Consider the following 13,486-nt stretch of genomic DNA (forward strand, 5'->3'; position numbering starts at 1 on the left):
CTTTTCTAGCCAGCCCTGTGCCTTGCTGCTAAGCGGGGCCCGTTGCCAGTGCTCGCAAAGGCTGTAATGAGTTTATTTCATGTCGGCTGTGAAAGTGCCCGTCTCTGTCTCGCAGGCACTCAAACAGAGCTGAGACCCATAAACACAAAGTGCAGTGTGTAAATCCCCACAGCCTGACATCTCCCAGCCTGCCCTCTATGGCTTCTGAGCATCTCTTTATCGAGAGAGAGAAGGGAGAGGTGAGATCCTCACTTACCCTCTGAGAAGACATGAATAGCCTGGAGACAATGTGCAGGGCAGCTTCCTCATGGAAGACCACAAGCACTGCACTCTTTATCTTCTCCTGCTTATGCTTGTCTCTGCTCAGAAAGTGTGTTTTTTCGTGTCGGTAGCAGACCTCTGTGGAAACATATCAAAAAGTCAACTGTTGTACAGAAGATGATGTTTGTTGTGCAGCAGTGTTCCAAAAAGGTACAGCATGCTAGTGTAAAGTTGCATTCTCTTGGGGATGTTGTCTTTATGCTATATGAGTTGATTTCATTTAATGCATACAGCTTTATAAACCAAAGATTATGTAGGCACAGGTGAATAAACCCCCCCATAACAAAACAACAATTTTGTGCTTTTGTATATGTTTTACATGCATTGCTGCCATTATATTCCAAATGATTTTTTTAGAGGGCAATCCAATATCTCTTTTTTTTCGTATTTAAATATATGTTGTGTTTCTGCTGTTTGCACTTAAACGTATAAATGATTTTGGTTGTAAGCAGCAGCAGATCAAAAACCGCGTGTGCTCATTCGCTTTGGCTTGTGGTGCTTCACCTCTGACGAATAGGACATCAGATGTGCGTTTTCCATGACGTCAGCCGGCCTAGCTTGCCCTCCTCTCCTGTCCAATCCCCTCCCCTTGATGCAATGCAAAATTCCCCCCTTGTGTTCTCTTTCCAAACCCAAGTCGGTGTCTCTACACAAGGTCCCTGTGTAGAGCTGTGTCCTCACAGGGCCTTGGAGTGAGTGGTAGGTCACTGCTTAAAGAAGCAGTGAATGAAAGAGGTGGGAAGAGGTGGAGATGTAGAATGAGAGAGGGGAGTTTCTATCTCTCTCTCTTCTCTGACATGGCTCCGGTCTGGGTTGAGGGATTAGTGTGTGAAGCTCCACCACAGCCTCTTCCTTGGCTTGTTTCCAGATATTATCTTTAAGTGTGAGCTCAACACCAGCCTCTCTTTCTTATTCCCCTCTTCCCTTCCCCCTTCGTGTACGAACTCAGTGGTGTGAGTCATCCCAGGCTGCTCGGGGAGTGATTTAATTGCTCTCTCTCCTCCTCCCTCAACATGCATGTCTCGTAGAGGCCGTCACTGACCCTATACTTATACAAAAAATACCATCAACCTGTTCATTGCCACAAAGGTTGGACTGTCTTCTAAGACAGTGCCGATGCAAACTCTAAAAATTTGCTCAGTTATCCCCATTGGTGGCGATAGAATGCCGCCTGCTTCTGCCACGCTTTAGTGTGATAACTCTTCTGTATTGTGTAGCCCTGCTGAGTGAATGTGTGCACAGTATAGGGAGATAGAAAACACCCACAACAACAGTAGAGCTTTTGTAATCACAGAAAAAAAGCCTCCTGCCATTTTCACCTTGAGGATAAGAGAATTGTTGTGACTGGCACTTCGTTGGTGCAGACACTGAGGTAATACCAACTCATTAACCTATGACACAGATATGATGGTCTTCTCTAAGAGAAACAGTTTTGTGCTTTTGCTTTTTTGTTACTGTTTTTGCTTTATGCAGCGTGTCCTTCACTGTAACTTTTTTACTTAGGTAAAAACACAGAAAACTGCATTGTGTTTTCAGTTTTAGCCATTTATATGCAGTTGTATTCTGCATACAAGAGATTCTACTAGCATAAATCGATGCTTTTTTCCTGTCCTCATCTGCAGTTGAGAGGTAATCCAGTAGGTGGCACTGTTCCTGCAGAGGAGCAGGGTATTGGGGGGTGTAATGTGGAGGCCACCTTGCTGGGATTGGCTGAATGTGATTGAAAATAGGTCTGCCTTGACTTAGCAATATCCATCCATATATGAACCCTCTCAGATGAAAGACTTGTTTGTTGTTAATAGGCAAAGTAATTACTGCACCTCTGCAGCAGTCAAATATCCTTCATAGCAAAGTGATTCAACATTGACATTGGCTGTGAGATAGACAGAGCTCAAAAAGGGGTGCTGAGGCTAAAATGACGCTGTGATTATAACAATTAGAGAGCCTGAGCATAGAGTGTATTGCTCCAGGGGCCGACTGGCTTTTTTCTCTCCTGTGATGCTGATGAGTGTCTCAGAGTTGTATAACAGCAGACAGGGATCAATGGAGAATGCTGACTCTTGAGAATACCATGGATGTACTTTAGACTGCCTGCAATGGCTACTAATCCACAATGATTATGCTGTGTCTTTGCGCTTGGCCTAGTCTAGACAGACAAAATGCATACATACAGATGCACAGCCTCCGAGTACGAAGCACAGTCACTTTTTAGTCCCCGAAAACACACGTTCAATAGTTTTTCTGCGTTTATGTTCCACCGCTATCACCGCCAAAGTCTTTTTAGATTTAACTAACATTTAACCTAAAGCTATACTGATGTTGTTGCTTCCGTTGCTGAGTTTCAGCACACTGAGCCATCGCCAGGAGGCAAGGCCTATAGGAACACAAAGTCCTAATGCTTACCTCCAGATCTCCACTCTTCATCCCCCTCTCGCCTTCATCTTGTCTCGCCTTTTCTATGCTACTGTGCTGCCCAAAGTGGATGTTTCAGTCACAGCATACATTTCAAAATGCAGCATTGATTTCATTTTCAAAGACATTCACATTTGAGTAGGTGTCAGTCTTTCACATTTGAACACTGAATTAATACTGTGATTCAGTGAGTACTTTATGTTTATACTACACATGAGCCAAATAGTCTTTAATAATACTATTTATTGTTTATTTTAGGCTAGCCAAGGGACAAAGAGATGATGCTTGGCATGCATGATTGGCATAGTAAAGGCTTCTGACTACAGATGTCTGCTGGAAAAATGTCCAAAAGTATATTTAATAAATTAATTTTTTTTCTGTTGCTGACAGAATACAACATTTCTTTACAATACTGGTATTTTTTTCCCAGTCTTTTCTTTTTATTTATACTCATGTAATGCTTGTTCTTTCTTATAGCTGTGTTGGAACTGAATGTCCCAGAGCAGCCAGTTGTGGCGTTGCACTCCAGTGATGTGGTACTCAACTGCTCCTTTAACCACACCAACCCCTTCAACCTGTCCGATCTGAGTGTCTTCTGGCAGTTGACAGACACACAACGCAGTGTGCATAGGTACTTGGAGGGACACGACCAGCTGGCAGACCAGGCAGAGAGATTCACCAACCGTACCAGACTGTTTCCCAACCAGCTGGGCCTGGGCAATGCTTCACTCCTACTAAGCAGGGTGGTGGTGGCTGATGAAGGCAGCTATACCTGCTTTGTGAGGGTGCAGGACTTTGGCAGCGCTGCTTTGCTGCTGCAGGTGGCTGGTAAGTCAAGCTGTGATGTCTGTGACACATTAAAATGCACAAAATGTGAAAAGTGTTTTTCAAGATCGATAAATGCTATATTCTACATTCGTGGTGTAATGGAATCATAATTTCCGTAGGGATTAATGAAGTATTCTCATTCTGATTCTTGAATTAGGCTAAAGAAATAGAGTTGCACATTTTTATGAATTCACCTTGATCTAGTATCGCTAACAACAACTACATAATGAGCATATATGCACCAGTTAAATATAATCAATTTAACTTTCGTACAATTAACTTCTTTGGGATAAATTCCTTTCTCAAGATGTAAACAGTTTCCTCTGGGCTGTTAAGCATTGATTTTGGTCAAACATTGATTCTGTCATCATTATCTGATGACATTGATTATTAGCCGTTGTTATGGTCAATCAGCCATCGCTAACATCTTCTCTTCTGGGTAACTACACATCCCACTTTCACAGCAGGGATTCTTCTTTTTATTTGTAGTGGTACTTTGTGCCTTTCATCCCTTCTCACATTTCTGTATCTGTTGTGAGTTTGTTTCTGTTTTATGCATCAGGCAGTGCTAATGAATATGTTTCATATGTATTCTTTTTTTCCCCTCTGCCGGGGAAAGGGACAGCACTGCCTCCAACGGTGACAAATTGGTTTCATTTTATGCATTAGAATGATAGGTATTCTATTTTTAGCCAGCATTTAAAGTAACACTGCAGATTTCCTTCAGCTGCGCTGAAAGAAAATGAATGGAACTCTCAACGGAAATCTGTCAGTCAAATGGACAGCTGAGGAAGTTAGTGTGTGCCACACTATATCCGTCTTTGTATTGAGAGTCCACTTTTCAAAAAGCAGCACAAACTTATTTCATCTCGCCCTCAGCTCCACCCCATTGTTTGTTGTGCAATGATTGGTTCTGGGAATACAGCAGCCTCTTTCTTCGCCACCTCTGTACTCATGCTTCAGCTCAAGGGATTGGAAAAGCGTGATTCTAGCCGAGGCTGACGACTCACCCCTCACCTCCACCCCTCTACACTCTTTTCTGTGCCATAGGCTGAGTCGTCCCAAATCTCTCAGCATGGCAGTTTTCTCCCAGGCCTCCTCCTCACTCGCTTGCACTATATTTTTCTTTCTGGGAGTGGCTCAGTGCTTTGGGTCTCCAGAGAGAGTGGCGTTAGAGTGTAGAGATGCAGCATCAGGATGTGCCGCAGATGCTGTCTGTGGGATCTTAAGCACTGTGTTATGCTAAGCTCCCTAAATATAATTAAGAATTTAATGGGAATCATGTCAAACAGTTCCCAGGGTGACACTCACTGCAGAGAATCTAAAACTAGTGAATTCAGTATGGCTCTGCTGCTCTCTTATCCCTATTCTCACCTTTCTTTACTCATCCTAGTCCTCTTTTTTTCTTCACTCCCTCCTTCAGTCCTAACCCATCTCTTATCTTTCTTTGTGTGCACATTTTTTTCCCCAGCACCCTATTCCAAGCCCGTGGTAACTTTAGAGCCTCAATCCAACCTGCGGCCAGGTGATGAGGTTGCCCTGACTTGTGTTTCCTATGGTGGTTATCCTGAGGGCGATGTCATATGGCAGGACGCGGGCGGGCGCAACCTGACAGAGAATATCACCACTTCAGTTGTGGCCAATGGAGAAGGGCTGTTTACCGTGACCAGTGTATTAACAGTGGTGCTGGAGCCCAACAGTACCTACAGCTGCCGACTGATCAACCCAATACTTGGAGAGGAGGGCTACATCTCCGTTACAGTCACAGGTGGGATTTATAAAAGTTTTCTCATTCATGTGGGGAGCGAACAAGCAAATTCTCATTGGTTTCCAACATTTTTTAACGTAACCAGCTTACACTGCATTTTTTTTTTGTTCATTCATAAATATGTAGCATTTCTTATTAAAGTCTTGTTAATCAATCAATGAGTTGAATTTTCTGCTGTGGATGCTTAACTTTTTTCTCCCTTTCTAAGTCACATTAATGATATAAAGAAATGAATGAGAAATAATGAAATGTCCAATTATGGTCCAATAAGCATAACCTATCAGTTCTTGTGCATTGTTAAATTAGATCAGTGAGTTATTATTTCCCTAAGCATAGTCAAATAGCTATTCAGCAGATAATGAAAGAATGTGCAGTAAGAAGCAATTGGCCTCCCAGCAGCTGTCTGCAGGAAGCATTTGCTAACCAGGGATCAGGATGATGTGCTGTCCTCTCTTTCATTGTTTTATGTAATCTTTAGCAATATGTGTGACAGTACCTGTATGACAGGTCTAATAGTCTCCTACACCCACCCACCACCACCTACCATCCATGTCCCCCCTGCGCTGCTGGTGTATTCTGTGTGTTAAGTGCAAGGAGAGTACCGTGTAAGGTGGGCCAAGGCTGGGTCTCTAATGGGAGCAGCACTGTGTGAAATGGCTCATAAATAAGTAGAGGTGGCCTGAGCCTGCTCTCTGGGCTGAAGCTGGTGCTGGAGCTTGGGTTGTTGAGGCGGAGGTCGAGGCAGAGGTCAGGGAGTGCTGCTCCACTGGGCTGGGAAATGACTGTGCTGTCTGGAAACAGGATGGCCGATTGGCAGGACTGGATGGCTGAGGGAAGGTGGCCTTTCTAACAATTTGGTTGGCCTCTTTTAAAACAGCACAGATAACCGGTCAGAAGTACCATTGGGGGAGTAGAAAGGTATTAAAAACACGGTGTGAATGAAATACGACTGAAGGGAAGTAAAGTAATTGTTAAAATAGTCTGTGGTGGCTATTACCCTTCTCCATTTGCTGGATTGATGGACTATTTCTGGTTTTGCTGAGATAGATATAATAGTGTTATTTTCTTTCACTCTTCTGTTTCCTCTCTACAAACAAAACTCTCCCATTTTGAAAAATGTTGATGAAGCCTTCTGGGCTAGTGATTTAAAAGGTCATGCAGTTGGTCTTTTTTTTTTTTTTCTAGGAGAGGCAAGTCAATACTACAACAATATTTTTCTTATTTATTTGCATAGCTTTTATTAGTAATGCAGCCTGTACATGGGAATCCAGACATCTAAACGTTACAGATTTGTTCCCTGATGGTAAAGCTATTCTTACATATCATTCTACGGTTTTGGTTTTTTCCCCAAACTAAACATCAAAGAAAACCTGTGTCAAGAAACCCAATCAAAGAAGACAAGAAAAACCAAAATAGTCCAAAAACGTGTCTGGCTAAAGACCCCGTTGAAACTTGTTGTAACAAAGGGAGACAACAAAAGAAGCAAATCCACAAATAAACTAGGGGAACCCTTAATTAAAGCAGTGGTGATTGCAATTTTCAGCAACTGGGTGCACATGAATAAGAGTAATTTCTCAGTAGGAGCGGCAGCACAGCTTGATGATGGCCCAAGTTTTAAGTAAACACACAGAAGATTTATAGTATTTTGTGTGTCACGATACAAGAGGGCTTGTTTGAAATGAAAATGTATTTGCATTTGTTTACAACAGCTGGTGTGTACTTAACAGTTTGTGTAATTAATTCTGACCTAGCAGAACTCTTCTGCTGGAGTAGCAGAGTATGCCGAGCTTGAGTTGATATTGTGAACGCACTTGCTGTATACACTTAGGAACAGCACACCACACTCAGGCAGGGATGAATCCTATTATAAGAATGGGTGAAATCTGCTTAAAATTCTAAATGGACTATGAATGTGGGAAAAAAAAGAGTAAGAAATAAGAGAGTAAAGAGAGAGCGTGAGAGAGAGATGAGAAGAGGTAAAGTGTGAACAAGCATGTTCAAATTTCACACTCTCCCCAGTCTTTGATTGAAAAATTACAATAGTAATACAAATCTCCCCCAGGCAGAACACAAGTTTGACAAGGTTAATTTTGAGAAAATGAACCCTTTACCCAAACTGAGCCAAGCACTATGTAGTCTGGCATGAGCTACATGTTGAGAGTCTGTGTAAAGTGTTCCTTAACACATACTCATACCTCTTTTCCTGTTAGTACTATTTAAACTTCTGCACCATAAACATCTTAACTTCCAACAAAACATTCACACAGCATATGCAGATATCATCAGACATCTCTGAGACTGTTTTAGCAATGCCCTGCAGAGTGTTGGTCAGCTTTTAAGCTGAGGTCCTGGAGTAGAGAATGTTTTTTGTGTTGCTGGGATATTGATAAATTTGCAGAGTGAAGCACAGATTAGGTGTGGGGAGACCCACAGGAATGGTTGGTATTAATGAACAGTTGAATGATGGAAAGGCGCAGCCTCTGTCCTCAAATGAACCGTTGCCTATTTGTTTGCCTGGACAGTGTGCCTGGGCACGAACCTCCCTCCCTTCCCCCTTCTCTTTTCTTGATGCCGTTCACTGTCTCACACTCGCAACCTATTCTGACCACTTTGTTCTTGTCAAAAACAATTATGTTTTTGGGATCAGCAGTTTGTCGCCTATCATTTTTTTTTTCTGATTTCCAGATCCTTTTCTGAATGTAGAGCTTTAGCAGTGTATCCCATCTTCTGGAGCTGTGTGATTGCTGCAGTGTGTTGTCTGATGGCTGGGTTTCAGGACTGTCACTGAACACCCCCTCCAGCACCACCCCCACTCCGTCTGCTTGCTCTCTCAATGTGAAAGGCACCATTTCCCCGGCATTGCTCTGCTGGCACAGCATTTACAGTGAAAAGTGTGCCGATGGAGATCGAGTGAGGAAAGGAAGGAGATAGAGAGATGATGTAGGGAGATAGAGGGAGCAAGGGAGGCAGAGTTAGGAGGGGTATGAAGTAGATGACAGAAAGTAAGATGGAAACAACAATGTTTGCTAAGCCCAGAGCTGTGGCATTTATGACCTGACACACTGGAGATAGACTTGCAGATGGAATGTGAGACCATCCCACCCAGCACAGAAAATTTCCTGCTGGATTTTACTATCTTTACACACTTTTCAAGGTTTCATTGGGTAGCAGAGTTAGTTAAAGGTTAGCACTGTTATTTTGTACACTGCCTGAACAATCATTGGGAAAATGGCTATTTTTAACCTCATTTTTTTTTCTTTTTTTTTCTTTTTTTACATTTTCCAACTCTTAATATTTTAGCCATGATTGGGTCTTTTTCAGATTTAATTCAGTAAGTACCCTTATTTGTGTAAAGAGGAATGGAGCAGCCTCTGAGGTGATTAACACCTTATGTTAAGACTTCCGTGATCATTAGGCAGCTTCACCGGCTCAACTAAAATTGCCTCAAAACCAGCACCCTACTACATTATTGTGAAAATGTTGGTGTGACCCTAAAAAAGTTTTGCTGTGGAGCAAAAGTATTAAAGAAAAACCCTTTTCTAGAATGTCCTCTGTCAAGTGCTCAAAGGCATTGTGTAGTTCTTTGTAGACCCTAGCTAAGGAAGCTAGGTAAAAGGGCAATTTACAGTTTCTTAAGTTATTTTATACTGATCCGTGTAGGGTAATTCTTTATTGGTATTTAAATAATCCTTAATATTAGGAGCAGCTTGGTGGTACTTGATCACTTTGATGAAAGACCTAGTGTGTCTTTGATGGTAGGAGAAACTCGATTCCTCTGTGGTTCCTTCGGAGCTCAAGAGAAAACCCACACAAGCACAGCGAACATTTTAACTTCTCTGCCCTGACAGGGGTGGAAACCCAGAATCTTCTTGGTGTGACACAATGTGTGGCACAAATGGTTGGGATTGGCTTTGTTTGTGTGTGTTTTGCTTGCTTTGCAACAATCACCAATCTTCTTGCTCGTAAGCAGTACATGACATTTTTTTACCATGCATGAACCCAACTCTAACTAATACTAACCGTCCTTAAATCCCTTTCAGCTCATAATATCTAAAGGATTGCTCAACTCATTTGGCTTTATGAAAGACTCTTATGCAAATACATGCCTGATGGTGAACATTAATGTTTTATACCTTAACAGTTTCTTTCTGAGAGTCTTTTCTGAGCAGCCCATTCTAAAGGTACACCACAAACTTTTGCCTGCGGTGTATCCCCAAGGAGATTTTGTTACTGTATAATTGTGAAACAAATGCATTCATATTCAACCTTTGCTGGGTAAATCAAGGTTAAAAAGTATTTTTAATTGCTATACAAACATTGACCTTTGTCAGGCAGACGGATTCTAACACAGGTGCTAATGGTAAGTGGGGTTTGTGAAAATATTCTGTATTCATTCCACTTAGAAGTATTATTTTACATCATTAGATGTGTGCCAGCTTGCTTCTTACAACTTTTTACAGTCTGTGTCATTATGTTTTCAAAGCTTAATCCTGACATCATATTGCCATCTAAATAGCCACCTGCCAGACTCATTCAACCCATAAAACACCCAGCTCTCTGCTGTTTCTAAGACTTTCAATGACTTTCTCAGAATGTTGTCATATACGTTATTTTTTTCTCCTAGAATCCCTGAAGAAAAAATTGTGCAGCAGTTTGAAACATTAATGTATCTTAAATTGAAGTAAAAGCATTGCTGTACTCCAGTTGCTAAAGGGCTAAACAGAAAGATGCAGTGTCTGCTGCTTTAAAGTTTCTCTCATTAGAGTAGCTGTTGTGGTGAAATGTAGTAATTGCAATTATTCATGACATATTTTACAAGCATGTTTGCATCTTACTTCAGTAGGATCTCTTATCAAAAGCTCTGTCCGTCAACGTTGGGGGAATATTTTGCCCCAAATCAAGGTTTTGCTTCTAGATTCCACAACAAACCACTGTGTTGGCCCTGGTTCTCTGTTGAACAAAGTCTAATTTAAATGCAATTAACAGAGCCGTCAGAGAAACAGAAAAAAAACAGTATAAATGAATCTGTTGTCAGCAGAGCAGCAAGCAAGCAAGTTTCTCGACTGTATTAATTAGTGTCCAGTGCACAAACAGGCCTTCTTCCTCTTGCTGAATGTATGCTCTGTGTTATCTGCAGCCCAGCTAGGGAAAACAACCCAATAGACAGATGAAGTAATGTAGGCAATCTAAAATAAATTCAGGTAGGCAGCAATGCACCATTGTAAGCACATTAATTCCTATCAGGATTATTAACTCCAGGCCACTTGCTGCTGTCAGTGCTCTAAGACATCCTCTTCTGGGCCTTCAGTATAGGAAATTTTATCCCTGTATTATGGCCCAGGCAATGTTATTTGTCATGGTCCCAGTACTGTTAGCAGCTCTGAGGGATTGTTGGGTTATATTCCGTTGTGGGCAGTTGCTGATCTGTGTGGTTTTGCAAAGCTTTTGGCATTGTCAGGTTGTCAGAATGTTTTTCTTTGCTGCAATTAAAAGCAACACTGACCTACAGTCAAGTTTCTGAGCTTTTGGGCAATAACACATTTGTTGTAATTGTGACTCTGGTCATCACCACAACTGATTTGAAATGAAGCAGTCGAGGTGATATTACAGTTACCCATTTTTACATTTTTCATAGGCTGAAAAATAATTGGAAACTTGACTGATATGCAGTACCATGGCCATGTGTGACCTGGCTTTTTGTTATTTAATGACAAATTAAGGAAATAAACTGGTGTGAAATTAATTCCAATTGTTCAATTTACCTTTGATAGGGCTTTCTAGAAACTCTCAGTATGTTGAGCAGAGAGGTGCTACAAAAAAAGCTGTCATTATGGCGAAAAGAAAACAGACCAATTTAGAGAGATGGCAAAAACTTTAGGAGAGGCCAAATCAACAATTTGGCACAGTCCTAAAAAAAGAAGAAATACTCTTTTCTATTTGATCAAGAAATACCCCTTTACAGACAAGTAAGGACACTTGTTTAGGCATGTCATTGTCAAGTCCACAAACAGTGCATTCATGAATGTAATGAGGGTTTACCTGTCAGTGGTAGCACTCAAGAACAGGAAGTAGACTTTGCTAGTAAACATCCAAAAGGATTCTTTAGACAAATGAAGCCAAGATGAACTTGTACCACCGTGATCACATGAGAATATTATGGGGATGGGAAGGAAGCATTCATAATTCAGAACATATCAAATCACCTATCAAACATGGTAAAGGTAGACTTGGCTTTGTATGTCTGCAAATGTAAATGGCTCAGCGGTGTTAACTGTTGATAGAAGCTGAAGCATTTTTTGCTTCTTTGGTTAAACTACTAGCTACTAAGCTAGTAGACCAGCAATTCATTATGTATATTACTTCACTTTTTTATAGTGGTGATATAGAAAGGCAAAATTCTGAAAATTGTAAACTGTCCAAAAAGCTTAGGACCCTGGCTAGAGCATTTCTTACTACATAGGGAATTTTTCCTCTCTTTTATGTTCAGTATTTTATCTTCTAAGAACAGTTTCTGTCTATGTGCATTTACACACAGACTACATTAGTGAATGAATGTGTCTAGTTTCTACAAGACTACACCTCTCAGTTTTTATTTTGGTCTTCCGTATTTAATCAAAACGGGGTCCAGCTTTGGCATTGTACCAACACAGTATGACGTTAGCCTCTGCTGCCTTCCCACAAAGTAGAGGTTGACATCTTTATGTCTGTTCCCAGCCTGGTGGAAACCTGTCTCTCTATGTCTACCCTCGCTTTTCTTTTCAGGACACTGTATTTATGATGGTAGTAAACACACAAAAGTCCTCTTTTGTTATTGATCGATTTCATTTTGATTCGGACTCATAGCATGGACTATCATTGGGACCAGTCGGGCCCTGCAGTGTACATTTCACACAGCTCCCTGTAAATCCTGTAAGAGGGATTGGTTTCGGGAGGTCTGGCATCTGTCTTGGCTTCACGATATGAAATCATATTAGTTTCAGCTTTTTAGAGTTGCTGGGAGAATAACCACCAACGAATGACTGGGCACACCTTCAAAGTTTGGTTATTTAATTATTCAGCCCATTTATTTGATGTTTAAACTCTGCACCTGATAACACTATGAATTATTGTCCTGCAAAGGATGTTTGCAACCTCAGTAAATTGCTTTGTTCTGTGCATGCAAGCAGTCCAAATTAGTGCCTGGCAACACACAAAAACCATTGTCTAGCGCTATAATGTGTTTTCAATTAGGAGTCGTTGAGAGATTTAGCTTATTCTCGGGATAGGTGACTCTTTTCTTCAATAGCTCTAGAGAGCAGTAATTGATTGCCAAGTGTGAAATGGAAGTTAAGAATGGACTGAGTGTGGCTGTGTCCCAAAGGAGAGTGGTTTTGAGCAAGCATATGCTGGACTCGCTCACCTCTCTTTGTACTGACAGCTCGACTTGAAACTATGTAAGCACCCGCTGACTCACTGCATGAAAAGAAACGCACCTATTACAGAGCCCTTTATTTCAACCCCTAGTGTCAAATATCACAGTAATAACTGTGATTAAGCCATGCTGTGGCCGTGCTCCTTATGATACCAGTTTGAATGGACAGTAGTTCAGCATGACTTACATCCCCTTCACGTTGCATTAATATCTTCCTGCTGGCTTGGAGTTTGTAGCCATGCCTGTCTCCCTATTGCCTGACAACTTGCAGCTCATTACAGACAAACTGTCCACAAGGAAGCAAACTCGCTCCACTTACCTTATTAATATTGTCAACTGTGTTTAATTTCATCACTTGGCCTTCTCATGTGTGATGCCGCAGTAAGTGCAACTCTTTGTCAGTGGCACAGACAGCTCAGTGACCCACACCACAAGAGTCTGTCATATCTATAATGTATCTGTCTCCACACTTTCAGTCAGTGACTCTCCCGGAATAAGAGTGATGCTATTTGTTGGGTTATTTTCCAAATGTGGCTGTTAGAGGGGTCAAGTGAAACCAAACAGGGTTTGGATCGTTCACTGTACTATGAGTGTGTTGTGGAACCAGGAACTTCCAAGCCATGTCCAAAGGTAGCAAAATCCACTTACAACTAAAATATTGTTTGATAGTTATTTAACTTTAAAAATGATTTTCTGATTGGACAGAGCTAGGATAAGGCTTTGTACAAAGACAAGCAGAATGGCCA

The 13,486-nt window shown here is 41.4% G+C and overlaps 1 protein-coding gene across 1 annotated transcript in view; it reads left to right on the plus strand.

The window, feature by feature from the left end:
- cd276 (CD276 molecule) overlaps positions 1-13,486 on the plus strand; it is a 66,583-nt gene that overhangs the window by 12,537 nt on the left and 40,560 nt on the right. Inside the window, exons 3-4 of the mRNA XM_084929888.1 lie at positions 3,211-3,561; positions 5,033-5,329. Coding sequence (XP_084786014.1) covers positions 3,211-3,561; positions 5,033-5,329 — 648 coding nt within the window. The remainder of the gene's footprint in view (positions 1-3,210; positions 3,562-5,032; positions 5,330-13,486) is intronic.

This window comes from Perissodus microlepis, chromosome 1 (genome assembly GCF_051167445.1).
Source record: "Perissodus microlepis isolate ML-2025 ecotype Zambia chromosome 1, ASM5116744v1, whole genome shotgun sequence".
Lineage (NCBI taxonomy): Eukaryota > Metazoa > Chordata > Actinopteri > Cichliformes > Cichlidae > Perissodus > Perissodus microlepis.